The sequence below is a fragment of the Scyliorhinus canicula genome, chromosome 10 (assembly GCF_902713615.1).
Source record: "Scyliorhinus canicula chromosome 10, sScyCan1.1, whole genome shotgun sequence".
Classification (NCBI taxonomy): domain Eukaryota; kingdom Metazoa; phylum Chordata; class Chondrichthyes; order Carcharhiniformes; family Scyliorhinidae; genus Scyliorhinus; species Scyliorhinus canicula.
Window position 1 is genome coordinate 47,379,777 of NC_052155.1, and position 23,129 is coordinate 47,402,905.

The 23,129-nt window shown below is 46.8% G+C and overlaps 1 protein-coding gene across 2 annotated transcripts in view; it reads right to left on the reverse strand.

Annotated features, from left to right (window-relative positions):
- The window catches only part of LOC119972331 (SREBF chaperone), a 189,663-nt gene that overhangs the window by 45,160 nt on the left and 121,374 nt on the right, over positions 1 to 23,129 (reverse strand). For both annotated transcript variants that reach the window (XM_038808857.1, XM_038808858.1), the window contains 6 exons: positions 22,900 to 23,072; positions 21,762 to 21,888; positions 20,010 to 20,122; positions 16,604 to 16,698; positions 12,218 to 12,316; positions 4,343 to 4,585 (listed from right to left, as the gene is read on the reverse strand). In XM_038808857.1, coding sequence (XP_038664785.1) covers positions 4,343 to 4,585; positions 12,218 to 12,316; positions 16,604 to 16,698; positions 20,010 to 20,122; positions 21,762 to 21,888; positions 22,900 to 23,072 — 850 coding nt within the window. The remainder of the gene's footprint in view (positions 1 to 4,342; positions 4,586 to 12,217; positions 12,317 to 16,603; positions 16,699 to 20,009; positions 20,123 to 21,761; positions 21,889 to 22,899; positions 23,073 to 23,129) is intronic.

Below are 23,129 nucleotides of genomic sequence, written 5' to 3' on the forward strand. Positions count from 1 at the left end.
AGTCGCCCGTACATGTACCTGCAGTTCCCCCCACCTATGTCGCCCGCGTCCAGCAGTTCCTTGATCATCGAGCATCTTGCCGTCTATGGGTATGTTGTAGTCTCGTTGCAGAGTAAGTTTTTGATTTGTAAAATGTCGTAGTTCGTGACCATTGGGCAGGTGCAACCTTTTGGTAAGTTCCTCTAATGTCGCTAGTCTGTCATCTGTGTAACAGTCCCCAATTGTCAATGTCCCCCCCGTCCTGTCTCCACCCCATAAAGGTGGCATCTGTTATGGCTGGCATGAACTGGTGATTGTTGCAGATGGGGGTCATGATGGACATTTCGGTCAGGCTGAAGGGCTAACTTAGCTGGTTCCATGACTCGATGCGCGAGTTAACACAGTGTACTTGTGAGAAGGAGAACTCCCTCTCCCCTGGGTGTGTGAGAACCTCCATGATCCACTGCCCCCATCTGCTCCACGTGTTCAGTTCTTTTGCCATATTTTAAATTTTCCCTGATTTAGGGTTTGATCTGTCCATCCGTGGGTCCTGTGCACAGTTAAGGTCCCGTCCCCTCCCATGATTAGTTGGTGGGTATTTATGTTGGGGATTTCCACCATGGTCTTTTTAAAAAAAATAAGCTCAAGTGTCGACCCAGTTGGGCGGTACACATTAACCAGGACCACTGATGCCCCGTCCAGAACACCGTTAACCATGACATACGGTCCCCCTAGGTCCGTAACCCGCCTCATCAAGGTAAATGCTGTCCTCTTATTTAGCAGTATGGCTACCCCCCTGGCTCTCATCCCGTAACTGCAATGGTAGGTCTATCCCACCGAGCTGTTTATTGCCCACAGCCGGTCCTTCTCCCTCAAGTGTGTCTCTTGGAGGAAGACCATGTGAGCTCTCAGATTTTTCAGATGGACGAAAACTCAGGATCTGGGCAGCACGGTAGCATTGTGGATAGCACAATTGCTTCACAGCTCCAGGGTCCCAGGTTCGATTTCCGGCTTGGGTCACTGTCTGTGCGGAGTCTGCACATCCTCCCCGTGTGTGCGTGGGTTTCCTCCGGGTGCTCCAGTTTCCTCCCACAGTCCAAGGATGTGCAGGTTAGGTGGATTGGCCATGATAAATTGCCCTTAGTATCCAAAATTGCCCTTTTTCTAGTGTTGGGTGGGGTTACTGGGTTATGGGGATAGGGTGGAGGTATTGACCTTGGGTGGGGAGCTCTTTCCAAGAGCCGGTGCAAACTCGATGGGCCGACTGGCCTCCTTCTGCACTGTAAATTCTATGATAATCTTTTCACTGGACCATTTAATACCCTGACGTTACCCTGTGACGTTATCTCTGGTGGAGAGGAAAAAACTCCATGATGGTTTTTTTTGTCCCAACCCCCCACCTGTGGGATCAACCATACTTACCTTGTGGATGCATCCCTGCACTCTGGGGTTTCCCTTTCTTAGGGGGCAATCTAAAATGGCCATGGTCACCATACTCACCATTAGGCCAGACCCTGCACTCCAGGGTTTCCTTTTGTCCAGGGGCCACCCGACATGGCCACCAACTGTGCGTACACCATGTGTGTGAGCCCCTGCATTCTGGGGTTTCCGTTTGTTTGAGGATCCTCCAAAGTGGCTGTTTGCGGTGCCATTTTGTTCCATATCGCCACATGTGGCCTGTTGTAGCCAGCCAAGAGCCCTCACCCCACCTTGTCCCATTGTTTTCCTTATGATTCTGTTTCCCCCAGTCTTCTACCCCCCCCCCCCCCCAAATCTACTGTAGTCCCCTCTACCTGCTCCCCCTCCCATCTTCCATCGAGGGGGAGCCCTGTGTACGGTTTGCCGGTCTCTCTCAAGGTGGCTTGCACTTCATCATCCTGTGCGTCTACTGTTTTGAATGCTTGTTTCTCCTGGCTTCTGCCACTTCTTGTTTCTTTGCAGTCTCTGGAGCTATTGCTGCTCGACATTGTCTCTTGTGCTGTTAGATAAGGTGAAGGGATACTTTTTTCCGTTTTAGTGGGCTATTGAGTAAAATAGTCAAATTTTGGGTTCTTAGGGGGAAGAGCCACCTATTGTGCGTCCGCTCAGCACATCCCTGTCACTGGAAGTGAAGCTGTGAGGTTTGATACATACTTTGGAGCTGTTATTTTGACTTCAGATGAGATCCAAGATGACTACCAGTAAGTGCAGGAGCAGCAGAACCTGCATTACCAGCAACAGGATCTGCACAGCATCAGAGACCTGTGGCTTCACAGTGGAGAAGGGATAAAAAGTTTCTTTCTGGGCAAGCAGGGTGTACAGACATAGGAGAAGCATCCCTAACCTGTTGGAACACCAAAGGAGACTGAGGGTGATGCAGACATTTGCAGCCTGCTGGTATAAGATCTGCTGGCAACAGAAACTAGTTGGCCATGCTTTAACAGCAACTGTCAAAGATACCACTGCTGTCAAATTGGCTATGGATCCTTCCATGGCTCTGGAAGAGAAATTTGCCAGAAATTGTAGACGGAGCACACAAATGTGCAAGACTGGTGACAAATTGCTTGTTTGCCAGGGCTGGCAATTGTGTGAACACCATTAATGTGCAGCTAGAGCGCACTGACAAAAAGCTGTTTATGTAGCTGTGCGTAAGATTCTCAGGCAGCTGACATGATGCAACAGCAGTTAATTCCCTCTGATCTCTTCACACCAGGAAGCAGAGTGGCCAGCTGGCTGCTCGGAGACAAGTGATGATCACTTAAAATATGGCTAATGGCACCTCTCAGAATGAGGTCCAGGAGTGTCTGGACATGTCTGGAAGCTCCCTTCAATATGCAGCAGCTAAGGTTTTCAATGTGGTGTGCTACCGTCTGCACAACATTGCACAGCAGCAAAGTTTAGACCTGCATGAGGAAAAAGGTGCAGAACAGAGAACCTCGTCAAATAACTCCCATGTGGAGGATGAAGACAAGGAGGAGGAGACAGAAGAAGCAGCTGATCAGGACAACGCACCATGAGTGGCATAATATCTGCTCTGGGTTACCTAAATATTGCAAGTTTCATTGAGAACCATCTAGCAACCACATGCAAAAGCACTTTTTGCACTCCACATATTTGCCCACCACATCCCACAACTACCAATGCCACTAACATAAAGCAGTTCTGTAAACCAAGTTTCCTTTTGACAGCCTTTCTACTTCTTAGTGCCACTTCTACCTCCTCTCATTGAAAAAGCCATTCGTCAGCCAGCAAACATGAATGAGCAAAAGTGAGTGCAAAACAATAATATTAACGTGCCTCATATATAAAATGGAAACTTAACATTCAGGCAATGTATAAGACATACACATGCATACACTTCCTTTTCCCATCACTTATACATGGTGCAACCCTTAGGGTTGACACAAGAACAGGCTGCTCAGATCTCCACCTTGACTGCGGAGAAGCCCTTGACCAATGTCATATAGATTTTGGAACTCTTGAGGACCTCACCAAAGACCTTTCCACCAGTACCTGTGCAAAGGCAGACTTAACCATCGGGCCACCAGGCAATAGTGGGTATTGATTGGGGAGGGCAACAGGTGAGAAGTGAAAGGATTTTCAGCTGAGTCCCTATTTCCAAGTCTCTTTTCATCATCATTCCTCTCATAACCCAGTTACACTTCCTTACTAGCAACGAACACTTTGCTACAGATCAGGGGAGTAACGAACAGCCAAAGTTAGAATATCATTAACTTATTTAAGTTGGCATTCATAACTTTAAAAGCATTGGTGAAGGCCTGCACCCACTCATGTGATTGCTTCATTTGATTCTCCATGCAGATGGCTATTCTTTCCATGAATTAAGGCATCATCACCAAGATCTGAGACATCATGCCATGCATACTTGAAATGGACTCCTCCAAACACTCTGTAAGCATGCAGTGTGGTTGATTTGTTGCCAGAATAATACACTTTCTCTATTGTTGCTCTTGAAGTATCCTACTCATCGATGGTCTCACGAGGTGCAGATTCGACATCCACCTGAGGAGAGCATCGAGTGTCCTGCACGTTTTGATTTGGACTTTTTGATTTTTTTTTCCCAATTAAGGGGCAATTTAGAGTGGCCAATCCATCTACCCTGCACATCTCCGTGTTGTGGGGGTGAAACCCATGCCGACATGGAGAGAATGAACAAACTACACACCGACAGTGACCCAGGGCCGGGATCGAACCTCAGTGCCGTAGGCAGCAGTGCTAACCACTGCACCACTGTGCCGCCCGTGCCTTTATAATTAAAAAAATTGAGAAATTGGACTCAAACTGTGAACTAGGCCACTACTTACCAAACCTAATAAATTTGTACAGTTAATCATATATGCATCTAACTCATTCCATTTCTTACCATAATAATTCTCTGTGCGAGTCGTGTCCTAGCCAGAAAATATATTACTCTCAATCTCTTTGGCAACCGTAGGTTTCTAAAAGATGAAGTCTGCAGGGAGATAGTATAAGGAGCCGAAGGCCGTATCGTAGGTTGATGTTCATATCTCTGTTGCTTTGCAACTGACTTGGAACGAGGCAGCCTCAAGTGGTCTGGGATTTGTTGAACGGCCTCTGCGGGAAGACGTCTATTAAGGTCAGCAAGCTGGTGGGAAATAGAGAAGTCATGAAAATTACAACAATGAATTGGAAATTAGCAGATGGATAGCTTTTTAAAATGTATCTTACACTGTCATCTCTCCACATTAGTCAGCCTCCTGTTGCAACAAGCTTACAAGCATAAACTTCCAGTTAAGCTTTATTTTAAGTAATACTTTATGTTTATTTTACTGTGCAAATCCTTGACTGTTACTGCCATTTTATTATCACTATACCAGCCAAGCTATCTTGGCAAAAATACACTACTTAATCCTCCATTTGTCCCGTGTTTATCTCCTCTGGCTTGCCTTACCAACAACAGCTGAAATCTTACTGCCTACTCACAGGCATCTAAAGATGCATCGCTAACACATCTACAGAAACAATACAGTTTTGACCGGTACAAGAAATAATTAAAAAGGATTAATGGAATGTTGGCCTTTATCTCAATAGGGATAGAATACAAGTTTTGTTGCAGCTGTACAGAGCGCTGGTTAGCCTCCATGAGCAGTACTTCATTCGGTTTAGGGCATCACACCTCAGGATCAATATTTTGGCATTGGGAAGGGGTGGTGCAGATTCACCAGAAAGGTAGCTAAATAAATAAAGAGATAGATTGCCTCAAAGCGAAGCCTTTAAGGTAATAAAATAATTTCACAAGGCAAAGCAAGTGACATATTTCCTCAGGTGAAGTCATCCAGAACACAAAGTTATAATCCTAAAATTAGAGCTTGGTCTTTAAGTGATGTCAGAAAGCACTTCTTCACACAAAGGTAATTGAACTCCAGAAATCTCTCCCACAAAAAGCTGTGAAACTAGATCAATCGAAATTTTCAAAATGGAGGATCATAGAAACCGTAGACATTTAAGGACTACAGAACTAAAGTAGGTAGTTAAGATATAGATCAGAAATTATAGAACTGAATGATGGACAGGCCCGAGTGGCTGAAAGGCCTACCTGTGTTGCTTGTTCAGGAGAGTGGAGTAGGTAGCTTCCATTTGAAAATTCCTTAGTGATGTCAGTTGAGATGAGGGATACAGGGAGAGTCAAAGCCCAAAGCTGTATTCTGTTAATCCATACAACATGCACTCGTGACCTGACCCATTGTACCATCGGGAGACAAGCAGTTTTGACATTTAAGGGACTCTTAGACAAGCACATGGACAGCAGTAAATTGAAGGGATGTAGGTTAGGTTGATCTTCGATTAGGATAAATGGTTGGCACAACGTAGGCTAACGGGGCTGTACTGTGCTGTTCTATGTTCTAAGGCAATTGAGGCTCCTAATCTCATAGTGCTACATGATGCCTTTCAGAAATTGCAAATACTTCAAATACAAATAACTCCTCAGAAATGCATCGACTGCTCCACAGGTAGTCATGACAACCATTTTGCACAAAGGGAGGAGCAATGACTAAATGGCCAGGTTATCTGTTGAGGGAGAAATATTGCCCTGGATAATTTCCTGTTTTTCACTGAATAGTGTCAGCGATACTTAATGCATAGCTCAACCTCAAGAATGGAAAGGCAGAATCTCTTTGGCAATGCTTCACTCCTTTCATTTCTCCTCTGGAGTGTCAACATAGGTTATTTGGTCAAGCCCTGGAGTGGCCCTGGAAGCTACAATCTTCTGTCTCAGCAACAATCTTGTCATTCAGTAAGCAAGTTGACACTCTAAAACGTTATATTGAAAATAAATTTGAGGGGACTTCCGGTTGCGGCTATGACCAGCTAAGTCGCACGTTTGGCTGCTCCTGCTACAAAGGTGTTTTCGGGCCGATTGGAGGGCCCCAACGGCGCTGTAAGGACAAATCCCGGTGGGGGAAGGCTCCCTGAAGAGAACCAGACCAACTTTATGGTCGGTACCCGGAGTGGGGTGGTAAAGAAAGCAACAGCAGCTCCCAAAAAAAAGCGGGGGAAGAAGACCAAAATGGCGGCCGGTGGTGCACCCGAGGAATGGAGGAAATGGGCGGAGGAGCAGCAGGCCGCTCTCCTGCGCTTCTTTACGGAGCTGAAAATGGAGCTCTTGGAGTCAATGAATGCGACGACCACCAGGCTGATGGGAGCCCAGGCGACCCAAGAGGCGTCGATTCGGGAGCTGCAACAGGAGATGACTGCGAGGGAGGAGGAGGCCACGGTCCTCGTGGGAAAGGTAGAGGTGCACGAGGCACTCCACCTGAAATGGCAGAGCCGTTTTGAGGAGCTGGATACCCGAATGAGGCGGAAGAACCTGAGGATCTTGGGCCTGGCAGAAGGCCTGGAGGGGTCAGACCTCCCGGGATATGTAGCAGAAATGCTGAGCTCCCTGATGGGGGCAGGGGCCGTCCCTTCGCCCCTGGAGCTGGAAGAGGCCTACAGGGTCATGGCTAGGAGGCCAAGAGCAAATGAGCCCCCGAGGGCGGTGCTGGTGCGGTTCCAGCGACTCAGCGACCGTGAGAGAGTGCTGGAGTGGGCCAAGAGGGAAAGGAGCAGCAAGTGGGAGAATTCGACGGTGAGGGTCTACCAGGACTGGAGTGCGGAGGTGGCAAAGCGGCGGGCCCGGTACAACCGGACGAAGGCGGTGCTACATGCAAAACGGATCAGGTTCGGAATGCTGCAGCCAGCGCGCTTGTGGGTCACCTACAGGAACCAACACCACTATTTTGAGTCCCCAGAGGAGGCGTGGGCCTTTGTACAGGAAGAGAAACTGGACTCGAATTAGACCCAGGGGATACTTGGCGGCCGTAGCCGCTCGGGTACTTTCAGCTGAATTCTTTGTTTGGATTTTGAACTCTTGCTGTGGTTTTTCTTCTGATGTTTTTTCCCCCTTTGCCAACTTCCCTTAGTTATTGTTATTGTGGTTATTCATGGTTATTTATGGTTATTTATGCTGTTTGGTAGAGGGCGACTGTTAAGTACAATGTTATTTGTTATTTATCTGTTATTTATAATGTTAAGTTGGGGAGGCGGGACGGGGGGGGGGGGAGAGCAGATCGGGGATATGGGCTCCTAGGGGGGGTTCTTTACAGGCATGGACGGGGACGGGGGTGGAACTGAAGATGGCGGGGTGGGGTGTGGCAGGGCGAAAGCGCGGGCTTTCCTCTGTTTTCCCGCGCGCGGGGCAGAGGAGGGGGGAGGGGAGGAGTGCGGGGCGTGGCTAGCAATGGCGACTTTTCCCACGCTGGAGCGGGGCCAGGGAGGAGTGGCAAGGGGGGGGGGAGGCCCCCCCCCCCGAGCCGGGGGGAGTCGGAGTGTGGCAGGAGCAGCCGGGTCAGCGTGAACCAGCTGACTTACGGGAGTACGATGGAGGGTACATCGCGGCTAGGAGGGGTCCTAGCCTGGGGGGGGGGGGGGGGGAGGGGGGGGGGGGGGGGGGGAGGGGGGTTAGGGAGGGACACCGGGTTGCTGCTGAAAAGACCAGAAACGGGAAGTGGAGGACTGGAGAGGTGGGGGGAGGGGGACATCGCCATGGGGAGCGGGTCAGAAGGGGAGGGTCGACCCGGGGCGAGCAGGGAACAGGACATGGCTAATCGGCAGGGGAAGGGGGCGGGTCGTCCCGCGACCCGGCTGATCACTTGGAACGTGAGGGGGCTGAATGGGCCGGTCAAGAGATCAAGGGTATTCTCACACCTGAAGGGACTGAAGGCTGATGTAGCAATGTTACAGGAGACCCATTTGAAGGTAATGGACCAGGTTCGCCTGAGAAGGGGGTGGGTGGGACAGGTGTTCCACTCTGGATTGGACGCAAAGAACCGGGGGGTGGCGATTCTGGTGGGAAAGAGGGTGTCGTTCGTGGCGGAGGAGGTGGTGGCGGATAAGGAGGGTAGGTATGTGATGGTGAAGGGTAAGCTGCAGGGGGAGAAAGTGGTGATGGTCAACGTATATGCCCCGAACTGGGATGACGCGGGTTTTATGAGGCGCCTATTGGGCCTCATTCCGGGACTGGAGGCAGGGGGCTTGATCATGGGGGGGGACTTTAACACAGTGCTGGACCCCGGGCTAGACAGATCGAGCTCAAGGACCAATAGGAGGCCGGCAGCGGCAGAAGTGCTGAGGGGGTACATGGAGCAGATGGGAGGAGTAGACCCATGGAGGTTTGGTAGGCCGAGGGCGAGGGAGTATTCCTTTTTCTCCCACGTCCATAGAGTGTACTCCAGAATCGATTTCTTCGTGTTGAGCAGGGGGCTGATCCCGAGGGTACGGGAAGCTGAGTACTCGGCCATTGCGATCTCTGATCATGCACCACATTGGGTGGATGTGGAAATGGGGGAGGCGCGGGACCAGCGCCCGCTGTGGCGGCTGGATGTGGGGCTGTTAGCGGACGACGAGGTGTGTAAAAGGGTCCGAAAGAGCATTGAGAGCTATCTGGACTTGAATGACACGGGTGAGGTGCAGGTGGGGATGGTCTGGGAGGCCCTGAAGGCAGTGATCAGGGGAGAGCTGATCTCCATAAGGGCGCACAGAGAAAGAAAGGAGAGGCAGGAGAGGGAGAGGCTGGTGGGGGAGCTATTGGAAGTGGATAGGAGATATGCGGAGGCACCAGAGGAGGGGCTGCTGGGAGAACGGCGCAGCCTGCAGGTCAAGTTCGACCTGCTGACCACCAGGAAGGCAGAGACGCAGTGGAGAAGGGCACAGGGCGCGGTCTATGAGTATGGGGAAAAGGCGAGCAGGATGCTGGCACACCAGCTTCGCAAACGAGATGCGGCTAGGGAGATTGGGGGAGTGAAGGAGAGGGGCGGGAAGGTAGTGCAGAAGGGGCAAGAAGTGAACGGGGTCTTCAGGGATTTTTACAAGGAGTTGTATCGGTCTGAGCCGCCGACGAGGAGAGGGGGAATGGAGGACTTCCTAAACAAATTGAGGTTCCCAAGGGTCCAGGAGGGGCTGGTAGAAGGGCTGGGGGCGCCAATAGGGCTAGAGGAGCTAGTCAAGGGAATAGGTCAGATGCAAGCGGGGAAGGCGCCGGGGCCAGATGGGTTCCCGGTGGAATTCTATAAGAAAAATGTGGACTTGGTGGGACCGGTACTGGTACGAGCCTTTAATGAGGCGCGAGAGGGGGGGGTTCTGCCCCCGACAATGTCGCAGGCTCTGATCTCCCTGATATTGAAGCGGGATAAAGACCCCGTGCAGTGCGGGTCCTACAGGCCTATCTCGCTTCTGAACGTGGATGCCAAGTTGCTGGCAAAGATCCTGGCAGCTAGAATAGAGGATTGTGTGCCAGGGGTAATCCATGAGGACCAGACGGGGTTCGTGAAGGGGCGGCAGCTCAACACGAACGTGCGGAGATTGCTGAATGTAATTATGATGCCGGCGGTGGAGGGGGAGGCTGAGATAGTGGTAGCGCTGGACGCGGAGAAGGCATTCGATAGGGTGGAGTGGGAGTACCTGTGGGAGACGTTGGAACGGTTTGGGTTTGGGGAAGGGTTTATTAAGTGGGTGAAGTTGCTCTACTCGGCCCCGACGGCGAGTGTAGTGACAAACGGGAGGAGGTCGGAGTATTTCGGGCTCCACCGAGGGACCAGGCAGGGATGTCCCCTATCCCCCCTACTTTTCGCACTGGCGATTGAACCGTTGGCGATGGCACTGAGGGGTTCAGGGGGGTGGAGAGGACTGACTAGGGGAGGGGAGGAACATCGAGTATCGCTGTATGCGGATGATCTACTGCTGTACGTAGCAGACCCAGAAGGGGGAATGCCGGAGATAATGGAACTATTAGCAGAGTTTGGGGACTTTTCGGGGTACAAACTAAATTTGGGCAAAAGCGAGGTTTTTGTGATACACCCGGGGGACCAGGGAGAGGGTATTGGGAGTCTCCCCTTCAAGCGAGCAGGAAAGAGCTTTAGGTACTTAGGGGTGCAGGTGGCAAGGAACTGGGGGACCCTCCACAAGTTGAACTTTTCCAGGCTGGTGGAACAGATGGAGGAGGAATTTAAGAGGTGGGACATGGTACCGTTGTCGCTGGCGGGGAGGGTGCAGTCAATCAAAATGACGGTCCTCCCAAGGTTCTTGTTTTTATTTCAGTGCTTGCCCATCTTCCTCCCTAGGGCCTTCTTCAAAAAGGTGACGAGTAGCATCATGAGCTACGTGTGGGCGCATGGCACCCCAAGGGTGAGGAGGGTCTTTTTGGAGCGGAGTAGGGACAGTGGAGGGCTGGCACTACCCAATCTTTCGGGGTACTACTGGGCGGCAAATGTGTCAATGGTGCGCAAGTGGATGATGGAAGGGGAGGGGGCAGCTTGGAAACGAATGGAGAGGGCGTCCTGTGGCAACACAAGCCTGGGGGCCCTAGTAACGGCACCATGGCCGCTCCCCCCCACGAGGTACACCACGAGCCCGGTGGTGGCGGCCACCCTCAAGATATGGGGGCAGTGGAGGCGACATAGGGGGGAAATGGGAGGTCTGTTGGCGGCGCCAATAAGAGGGAACCATAGATTCATCCCGGGGAACATCGACGGGGGATTTCAGAGCTGGTACAGGGTGGGCATACGGCAGGTGAAGGACCTGTTTATAGAGGGGAGGTTTGCGAGCCTGGGAGGGCTGGAGGAGAAGTTTGAGCTCCCCCCGGGAAACATGTTCAGATATTTACAAGTAAAGGCATTTGCTAGGCGGCAGGTGGAGGGGTTTCCCCTGCTCCCCAGTAAGGGGGCGAGTGATAGGGTGCTCTCGGGGGTCTGGGTCGGAGGGGGGAAGATATCAGACATCTACAAGATAATGCAGGAGGCGGAAGAAGCATCAGGGGAGGAGCTGAAAGCCAAGTGGGAAGGGGAGCTGGGAGAGCAGATAGAAGACGGGACGTGGGCGGATGCACTGGAGAAGGTCAATTCTTCCTCCTCGTGTGAGAGGCTGAGCCTCATTCAATTTAAGGTGCTGCATAGAGCTCACATGACGGGGACAAGGATGAGCCGGTTCTTTGGGGGTGAGGACAGGTGTGTCAGATGTCTGGGAAGCCCAGCGAACCATGTGCATATGTTCTGGGCATGTCCGGTGCTGGAAGGGTTCTGGAAGGGGGTGGCAAGGACGGTGTCGAAGGTGGTGGGGTCCAGGGTCAAACCAGGATGGGGGCTTGCGATCTTTGGGGTCGGGGTAGAACCGGGGGTACAGGAGGCTAGGGAGGCCGGAATACTGGCCTTTGCGTCCCTAGTGGCTCGACGAAGGATATTAATTCAATGGAAGGACGCGAGGCCTCCAAGCGTTGAAACTTGGATTAACGATATGGCTAGCTATATTCAGCTAGAAAGGATCAAATTCGCCCTGAGAGGGTCGGTACAGGGATTCTCCAGGCGGTGGCAACCTTTCCTTGATTTTTTAGATCAGAGATAGACGTTCGGGGTCGTGGCAGCGGCAGCCCGGGGGGGGGGGGGGGGAAGCAAGGGTCGTGGGGGGACATGCACGACTGTAACGCGGGCAAGTCTGCTCGCTGCTCATGTCTGAAACTGTAGGCTGCCTTGTTTGTTAAAGTTGCCTGGGGGGGGGGGGGGGGGGGGGGGAGGACTGGTGCGCGCGAGAGGGCGGGCGAGGGAGGGACATTTGCCTAGAGGGATTGTGTTGTAAATAATTTAAAAATTAGTAGGGGTAAATGTTTGTATGGAAAAACTCTTTCAATAAAAATTATTTAAAAAAAAAGAAAATAAATTTGAATCAGAATATGACAGGTTTGTCTTACCTCCATACGACGGATATCAATGGACAACACCGTTGTGAAGAAAAACATCTGCAGAAAGAAATCGGAAACGAGTCCAACCACAGCAAACAGGCAAAATTCCTGTAAGAAGTGGAGGGGTGGGAAAGTGGGATTTGGGGAAGATGGACAACATAATAAGAAGGAAAAGTTCAATACATATTTTTTATTGTCTGGTAGCTGTGTTAAAACATGGATTAAATGACTTAAAAGAAGGAACAAAAACATGGCAAAATTAAGGCAGGAAAAGTTCCAATAGATTAGATTTAAATGGTAAGATTCAAACCCAAAGCTGGTCTTTTGTCTGGTCTGGGGGTTGGGGGGGTGCTCTTGCCCCCCTCCACTGTCGATCAGCCATGACCTTTCCTAGGCCAGCCCTTAGCCCATTTGCTTAGCGCCTAGCATCCTATCAGCCCTTAGCGCCTAGCATCGTACCACCTGCTGGATCCTCAACCCCCCATACTCTTAACATAAGTTCTCAAAAGAATAGCAACAAACACAGAAAGCAAACAAACAATTCCCCAAAGTCTGGGCGCAGAGGCCCACCCCTCCTCCCTTCACAAGACCTCATCAGTCCCATCACCTTCAAACAGAATCGAAAACAATAGAAGAATAATCAAACAGGATAAGAAAAAAATTTATGCGTGCAAAAACTCAAACATCTTTCCCCCACCCCGAGAACATCGCAACTTAAAAACGTTTTTACTGTACCTCGGTACATACAGCAACGGATCACAATCAAATCAATCAGAGAGATCCTTCTTTTCCCGATCACCGCAACTTAAGTTACAGTGAAAGGCTGAGATTTTTAAAATGTAAAGCAACACAAAACTTTTAACTCAGACCACTACCGTTTAGATTTTAAAGTCATTATGCCTCTACCAGATTATTATCCTTCATGAAGACTGCCACTTCTTCCGGCGAGCCAAAATATAGTTCCCGGTTTTCGTAGGACACGCAAAGACGGGCCGGGTAGAGCAGTCCAAATTTTATTCCCTTTGCATACATGGCCGCCTCAACCTTATTAAAACTCGCCCTCCACTTTGTGAGTTCTGCTCCTAAGTTTTGATGCACCCCGGAACTCAGCCTCTTCCCACGTGAACCGTTTCGTCTGCCTGGCCCACCTCAATGCGTTCCTTGTCCAGGAACCAATGCAGCCTCACCACCATTGCCCTCGGGGACTCACGACCCTGGGGCTTACGTATGAGCATCCTGTGAGCCCGGTATCTCTGACGGCCTGTCAAACGCATTATCCCCAAGCATCTTCTCCACATACACACCGGTCCCTCCTTTCCCTCTGGCATGTCAACGATCTGGATATTCTGCCTGTGAGAACGATTCTCCAGGTCCTCCACCTTCTCCAACAGCCGTTTCTGCCAATCCTGTAAGATATTAATTTCCATTGCCATCGCAGTGGACTGCTCCTCCTGTTCCGCCACCACCTCCTACAACTTCTGGATCGCCTGTCCCTGGGTCATCACTTTGTTCTCCGCCCGGTCAACCAGCTCCTTAATCGAAACCACCGCCCGGGTCAGGTTCTCTGCACACTCCTTACAATGCCAGGCAAACTTCTCATCCAAGTATTTAACCCACTGATCCATCGAGCTGGCTTGGTTGAACTTTGCTTCTCTGCCATTGCATCCACCAAACTCTGAACTTCACTTCCAACCAACTTTTGATTTCTTCTTTTACGATTGTTTCTTGGGCGCAGTTCCATAAACTAGGGGTCGTCTTCTTCTCCTCTCGCATTTATCCACTTATGTTGAAAAATTCCCTTGGAAATCCAGCTTAAAAGCCGTTCAATGACCACTAAGAGTGGGAGCTGCCAAACGTGCGACCGTTCACTCCATGGTCGCCATCTGAAGACCACTGGTGGCCATTTTTACGGGGTATCGGACTCGCTGGCCTGCAGACAGGGGCAAAGGCAGATATCCTCACCTTTGTCTCGACGATAGCCTGGAGGTGAGTTCTGCTGGGGTGGATATGCCCTACACCGCCCTGTGCCTTGGCTTGGTTGTGTAACCTCATCGAATTTTTATATTTAGAGAAGATCAAGTACATCGTCAGGGGATCGGTACCCAAGATGGTGGCCATTTATTTATTTTTCCAAGGAGTTAGTCACCGTCATTTTTTAAGGAGGTTTTTGTTTTAGTTTATGGGGGAAATAGGATATGTTGACTGCTATATTATATTGTGTTGTTTTGTTCTCTTGAAAAAGCTTTAAATAAAAATATTTTTAAAAAGGCTGTTCAATTTACCTTACAGCCTAATTTTTTCCCCCCCATAACCCACCAAATTAGTTAGATTAAAGTACGTGTCCAAATGCCTCTTGAAGGCTCCGATGGAATCTGCCTCCAGCACTCCTTCAGATAGTGATTTCCCCTGTGAGAAGAGAATTCTCATTTCCCTGTAGTTCTTTTGTCAGTTATTTTAAATCTGTGACTTTGGTTACTGCCCCATTTTGGCAATGGAAACAATTTATCCACACATGCTCTATCAAAACCCCTCATAATTTTGAATACCCATCACGTAACTCTGGTGCGGCCACACCTGGAGTACTGCGTGCAGTTCTGGTCACCACATTATAGGAAGGATGTGGAAGCTTTGGAAAGGGTTCAGAGGAGATTTACTAGGATGTTGCCTGGTATGGAGGGAAGGTCTTACGAGGAAAGGCTCAGGGAATTGAGGTTGTTTTCGTTAGAGAGGAGAAGGCTGAGAGGTGACTTAATAGAGACATATAAGATAGTCAGAGGGTTAGATAGGGTGGACAGTGAGAGTCTTTTTCCTCGGATGGTGATGACCAACACGAGGGGACATAGCTTTAAATTGAGGGGTGATAGATATAGGACAGATGTCAGAGGCAGTTTCTTTACTCAGAGAGTAGTAGGGGTGTGGAACGCCCTGCCTGCAATAGTAGTAGACTCGCCAACTTTAAGGGCATTTAAGTGGTCACTGGATAGACATATGGATGAAAATGGAATAGTGAAGGTCAGATAGGCTTCAGATGGTTTCACAGGTCGGCGCAACATCGAGGGCCGAAGGGCCCGTACTGCGCTGTAGTGTTCTATGTTCTATGTAACTCTTTCTGCTCTAAGGAATACCATGCCAGCTTCTCCAATCTCTCCATATAACCAAGTCCCGTCAACCTGGTAAATCTCTTCTCCAAGGCCTTGACATACTTGAGTAGTGCCCAAAAACTGCACACAATGTTCCAGCTAAGGCCTAACCAGCAGTTTGCAAAGGATTAGCTTGGCTTCCTTCCTTTTGTATTCAATGTCCCTATGTACAAAGCCAAGTATCCAATACACTTCCTTAACTACTTGCACTTCCACCTTCATAGATCTCATAGAAGTTATGTCAGAAGAGGCCATTCACCCATTGTGCCTGTGCCAGATGTAAAAAGCTCTATCCAGCACTTGGTCTTCGGCTTTGTAGGTCAAGTGAATATGCACCTCAAGTCCCTCTGCTCTTGGACTCCCTATCTGATGGAGTGAATAAATTAATCCACTGAGATTGTACTGTCTCTCTATGTTGTTGCCTCTAAAGTATATCATTTCACACTTATCTGCAGTAAATTGTATCTGCCACATGTTTGACAATTTCACCAGTCTGTATGTGTCTTCCTGAAGTTTACCACGATACTGCCTACTAATTAACCACCCACATGCTTCAAAATAATCCTTCATATGTCCTAGTCCAGTTCATTTCTCAGAATAGGATAAGCAAAGGGCCCACTATTGAGCCCTGGGGTTCCAGCTATATACTCGTTTCCAGTCTGAAAAACATCCACTTACCACTGCACTCCAACTACTAATCCTTACAGGGGCTGGTTTAGCTCAGTAGGCTAAACAGCTGACTTGTAATGCAGAACAATGCTAGCAGCGTGGGTTCAATTACCACCTCCCGGCCTCCCCGAACAGGCGCCGGAATGTGGCGACTAGGGGCTTTTCACAGTAACTTCATTGAAGCCTACTTGTGACAATAAGCGATTATTATTATTATTATCCAGTTACATCCTTAAGTCACCAATATCATTTTAATCCCATGAAGACATCTGTTAGGTGGTATTCTACTTAGTGTCTTTTGCAAGTTCGATCCCAGCTCCAGGTCACTGTCTGTGCGGAGTTTGCACATTCTCCCAGTGTCTGTGTGGATCTCACCCCCACAACCCAAAGGTGCGCAATGTAGGTAGATTGGCCATGCTAAATTGCCCCTTAATTGGGAAAAAAACATATTGGGTATTCTAAATTTATTTTTGCAAAAAGATTATCTTTGAAATGAAGGTCATTTCTCAAATACTAGACATTCAAGTATTTTTATTCTGTATCAAAACAGTTTCACCTAAACGCAAAGACAAATCACAAGCACTACCTGAATAGCTGGAACCAGGGTAAAGTAACCAATCAGTATGATAACGAGTTCTGTAGCCATGTTCTTCATAATGGACCAACTTTCATTGCTTAAACCTAGACAAGTGTAAATTACAGGCTTATTACCAAAATGTTAAGTACATTTAAAATGCTTTTGGGTGGATATCTATCAATTAGCTTTTATATTTATAAACTTGCTGCTTAATATTTCACTACTGTCTAATGAACTAGAAAGCGAGAGATTCTGAGTTCACAAGCTGTGGAAATGTGCTTAATTTATCTGGTAATATGTCAGCTGGGACCAGAAGAAAAATAAACATGAAAGCCAAGGAAATGTCAAGAAAAAGAACACCAGGTCAATTTATGCCCTTCACAAGGGAATACATCATCACCACTATTCATGGACATTCAGTTTGGGCTCTGCCAGGGTCATTCAGTTCCTGACCTCATTACAGCCTTGGTTCAAACATGAACAAGAGAGCTGAATGCCAGCTGTGAGGTGAGAGTGATGCTCTTGACATCAAAGCAGCATTTTATGGAATATGGCAGCAAGGAGTCAATGGGCTGGAGGAGGAACCCCCTCAACTGGTTGGAGTTCTACCTGGCATAAAGGTAGTGGTGATTGGAGATTAACCATCTCAGCTCCCGAAACATCACTGTGAAAGTTCCTCAGCGAAGTGCCCTAGGCCCCATGTATTGAACTGCTTCAATGATCTTCTTTCCATCTCCAATAAGTGAGAATCAAACCATCACCCTCTGAATCCCCCACTATCAACATCCTGGGGGTTAACCATTGATCAAAAACTGAACTGGACTAGCCATACAAATAACGTGGCTACCAGAGCAGGTCAAAGGCTCGGAAGCCTGCAGCAAGTTAATCACCTCCTGACTCTCTATGCCATAAATCAGGAATATAATTGAATTTTCTCCACGTGTCTAAATGAGTGCTGCTCCAACAAAACTCAAGAAGCTCGGCACTATCCAGGACAAAGCAACCCACTTGATTACTGCACCTTCCACAGTCATCCATCACCGACGAACAATGGCAGCCATGTGTATCATCTCCAAGATGCACTGCAGGAACTTGCCAAGGCTCCTTAGCTGGGTCACTGTCTGTATGGAGTCTGCACGTTCTCCCCGTGTCTGCGTGGGTTTCCTCCGGGTGCTCCGGTTTCTACCCACAGTTCAAAGACAAGCAGGTTGGGTGGATTGGCCATGCTAAATTGCCCTTAGAGTCCAAAAAAAAGGTTAGGAGGGGTTATTGGGTAAAGGGGATAGGGTGGAAGTGAGGGCTTAAGTGGGTCGGTGCAGACTCGATGGGCCGAATGGCCTCCTTCTGCACTGTCGGTTCTATGTTCTAAAGACTATGTTGAGGGCCTATAGTCAGGATTATCCAGAGGATTGGGGTAAAGGAATTTCATTTGTACTATTTGCAATTAGGGAATCACCTAATGAATCAACTAAATTCAGTCCACTCAAATTGATTTTTGGTCATGAGGTGAGAGGACCACTTAAGTTGATCAAGAGAAATTGGTGAGTCAGTGGTCGCAGATTACTTAATTGGACTGTGTGTCACACTTTAGGGAGAGATTAACTAGGGCTGGCGAGTTGGCTAGGAACATTTAAAATTGTCATAACATGATGAAAAAAAGATGGATAAGAAACCAAAAATTAGTAGCTTTGTTGGTGGGGAGAAAGTACTAGCATTGTCACCAATGGTAGGTGAACCATTAAAAGCAAGATTTAATGGGGCTTATCAAATTAAAAGGAAATTGAGTAGATCAATTATTTGATAAGAATGCCATACAGAAGGAAAACTTAAAGTGTGTGTCATGTTAATATGCTCAAAAGATACTATAATAGAGAAGGAAATAATAATAATAATCTTTATTTGTGTCACAAGTAGGTTTACATTAACACTGCAATGAAGTTACGGAGAAAATTCCCTTGTCGCCACACTCCGGCGCCTATTCAGGTACACTGAGGGAGACCTATGGGGGGAAACCGAACCACCCGGAGGAAACCCACGAAGACACGGGCAGACTCCGCACAAATAGTGACCCAAACGGGATTCAAGCCTGGGTCCCTGGTGCTGTGAAGCAACAATGCTAACCACTGTGCTACCGTGCCAAGTGTTAGTCATTGTAACTCATGGAAAAGAGATGAATCCAAACAATTCTGAATTTGACATTCCTCAAATTAAATTGAATAATGAGGAAGTATTAAAAAAATGGGATGAATTATTGAGTTACTTTCCAGAAGAAATCAAAATGACCTAAAATAGTTATTACAGTCACATAGAGCTATTTATGGGAATAAATTGGGAAGTATGAATGTAATGTCTGATATAGATATAGGAAATGCTATTCCCATTAAACATCCAGACTCAATCCACTAAAGTTAGCACAAATACAACAGAAGATCAACAACATGTTTAAGGATGAAATCATCGAAGTGAGTTGCAGCGTGCCAAAACTGGATAGAACACAACTATTGCGTGTGGACTATAGAAAGATTAGCGCAGTTATCAAGTCAGATTCGTACATTATTCCTCGTTTGAAGACGGTGTTGAAAAGGGGGGACAAGCAGATTTTAATACAAAACCTGACTTACTTAAAGAATATGGTAAGTACAGGGTGAATGAAGTTTCAACTTTTGTAACACAACATGGTATCAATTTACGGTGATGTCATTTGGAATGGAGAATGCGCCAACATTTCAAAGATTAACCAATAAGGTCATCTCGGGTCTAGATAATTGTGCAGTATACATTGATGATGTGGTGGTGTTCAATGAAGCATGGAAGGGCCATTTGGAACAGTTTTAAAAAATTCGATCAATTAAAGGAAGCTGGATTAATAAATTTGATTAACAGCAAATTTGCAAAAGCTCAAGTTACCTTCTTGGGCTATACCAATGGACGTGGTCAGATGGCTCGATGGAACGTGAAGACGAAAGATATGGGTTTCAGTCCAATATCCTTGTCACTGTTGGGGTCTAGTCTGGGATCGTAATATAAATATTTCCCGTCTTAAATATGGAGACCAAAATAGTATTTCAGATGTAGTCTCATCAAAACCCTGTAAACCTGCAGTGTGGCGACTAGAATTGAACACTATCCTCCAATGTGGTCTAATGTTTTGAGAGGGAATGATAAATTACAACTAACAAAGGATTCCATCTCCAACCTTAATCCATCTCTCTTTTCATCATTCATTACTGCTAGTGTTACTAGCTTTCATGTTTTGCTTTTTTGTTTGCACGAAACAAGAGAAAAAAGAATTGGGTAGTAAATGACCACCTGAAATTTATGGATGCAGAATGGGAAAAGTGAAGCTGGTAGTGGCAATTGGGGAGGAATGAAACAAAGCATCGGTAACTTTAAATCGTAAATGTATTTTTTTTACCTTGTGCTATTCGTAGTTTGACTTCGAGGTCTACAGGAGTGGAGACGACCGACTTAGTGAGAACAAGGACATTCTCCAGACCAATGACCACAACCAAGTATGGAAAGATCTCACTTTGAAAAGCAAAAAACAAACACAAGGGAATTAAAAATTATGCTGGGGTAGCTAAACGCAGATTGGGTGCCCGCTTTGTGGAATTCCTCTGTTCAGGTCTGCAAGAATGACCCCGAGCTTCCTCCTGTGATTTTAATTGTGCACCCCTCTGCTCTTTCTGTCCTCAGCCGCCTAGCTGGTCTAATGAAGCTCAACGCAACCTGGAAGAATAGCACTTCAGCTTTTGACGAGACACTTTACAGCCTCTAGATTCAACACTCGAGTTTGACAATTTCAGGTCATAATTTCTTCCGTACTTTTTTCTTGCTTTAAAAATGTTTTTGGATTGCAGTATTTGGTGATGATTGTGGTTTCCTATTTATACCTCCACTCGACACATATTTTGTTTCTTTATTTGTCAATTATATAATAGCTGTGGTTCACGATAGGCAGGTAGTGGTAATTAATTGGGGTTCCACCTGAGCACATGTAAGGAGACATTAATGTACTGAAACTGTGGTGTGATTGAGTTAGGAGATGTATGCTTGTAATGTTTCAATCTGTCAATAAAGTAAAGATTGACTCTAATATTATCCTTCAATGGTTGCTTTTCTGGAATAGAACACTATTCCTATTTGTTTTGCCTTGCACCATCATGCCATTTAATCTCTCCTGCCTTCCATTCTGTCACAGGCCTTTTGTTCTGTCCTCCTCCTTCCCCCCCCCACAACCCCCACCATTTTTCCTGCTGTTTCATCTCTAAGCATTCCCGCTTCTCATGAGTGGTAAATGAGCTGAAACATTAGCTCGGTTTCTTTCGCCATAGATCCTGCCAGGCCAGAGTTATTTTCAGCTTTTACTTTGTCAGGGACATGTTTTAGATGGGTGGCACGGAAATAATAAACTAACCATGTGATACCATCTTTTCACAGTGTTGTGTTTCATGACCACAAGCAGATTTAGCTATTTCAATCCAAATACTGGACTACTTCAATTTGTATAAAAGTGCTCGTACAATAGGGAAAGTAACCTTTATAATAGGAAACTCGCATCTTTTTTCCTGGAATCTCTTCATAATAAACTACCAATAACACAACTTCCTTTTCTAGCGCTTATGCCAGCCGACATTGTAAATGGTTCCTGCTCTTCACTGTTCCTTTTCTTTTCAAAAAGATTGGTCTTGGCATTGCCTGTACCTTAATACAAAAGGCCCTGGTCTCTGCACACAGAAAGAACATGCACATACATTATGCGTGTTTCAGCTCAACAAAATAAGTGATAGCCATTTGCTGGTTCATTCCTCAGGGCAATGCCTTGATCAATTAGAGTCAAGCTGCCTGGTATAAATTTTCAAACAATGCTTGGCATTGAACTGTCAGTCACCATTAGCTGGTGCATTTTCCACGGCAATGCCTCGACCAATCAGAGCCCACTTGCAACCAATTAGCACTCTCTTCTCATATAGTATAAAGTTGTTGTTTCCCGACAGTGGTATTCTTGCAATTGTCCTGATGAGTGCAAGATTAAAAGCTTCATTAAAATGTCTTTTTTCCAACAATACCCAAGTTTTGTACAACCAAAAGATTATTTTAGATCAATCATGTTAGTGCAATGCTAAACCATTGTAAATGAATTTTAACACTCTTAATTGACACTTACCCTCCATTCAAAGTAGGCGTAAGTCCAAAAAGTGTGCACAAACCAACCGACATAAGGAGGGAACTTAGAACAGTTGCCACTGCTGCAAGTGCAAGACCCCATTTTGATTTAACCATGTCAATCTTCCCTGTAAAGTTACAAGGCATCATAAAAATAAATCAAAATATAAAATATTAATTAATCAAAATATACTTCAGCTGAAAGAACGAATACGGAGTGAAATTCGATGCACGGTTTTACCAAATTTTAAATATTAGATAACTTAATTAAACTTTGCAATGAACAGAGAATTAGATGATAAATGTAAAGCTCAAAACATTGAGTCAGGAGTTGAAAAATGATTTCAAGATCAACTAGTACCTTTAAAAGGATCTGAATTGCCATCTATTAAACTGCTTGTCTTGTTTTTCAGCAGAGATAGGGGAAAGAACTTAGTGCAGTTACAGGAAGGGGGTCAAAAAGTAGCGCTGGAAGTGATCTGTGATTACATAACATACAGAATCTCTGTATGAAGCAAACTTGGTGGACCAAACCTCCTTCTCTTCTCATTCTGACTTTGTTGTTCTTGGAATAGAAGGTAGAAACAGATACTGCACTGAAATGGGGAAAAGGAAATTTTCTTTTACAATCCCCAACGTACTATGATACTCAACTCAACTAACTTACGTACTGGGCGAAATGGAGAGAAGAGTAAAATCAGGGGAGTTGGTCTGACCTACTCTCATACATCGCCAAGGAAGCAATTGTTCCTGAACATTTGAGATATTTTTATCTGGATGTGAAAGTTTTGGGAGAATGCTGCTGCTATATTGGTGTTACTATAGTATCCCACTTAATTTATTTCCTGAATATCATTTTTCCATTTCCCATTTAATGGATTCAAAGTGCACAAAAATCCTGGGTCCCTGTTTTGCTGGCAGAAGCATAGCTGAGCAAGACTCCAAGTCACCTATTGGAGATGCAGACTAAATACCTCTTGCAGGGATTATGTCATTACAATTATTAACGTGGGTAACTCATTCTTGTAATTAGTGACAGGCGTGGTGCCATATATTTCCAATGATTGTGATTAAAGACCGGAAGTGCTGAATAAAACAGCTAATCAGATTCTCTCAACAGATTCCAGATTACAACTTACTGGTAGAGAAGTAAATGTATGCAAAAAGTATGATGTATGTCGTGACCAAAGGAATCAGCTCAGCAATGCCAATTTCTTCTTTAAAATGGACATGGACTATCTGATCTTCTTTTAGTGTGCTGTTCACACTAGGGTGAAGTTGCTTCAACCTCATTCGGAGACTGTTTAGGAATCTAAAAAAAGACAAAATATATGTAATTTTGGATCACCTTCCATGGAGAACACAACAC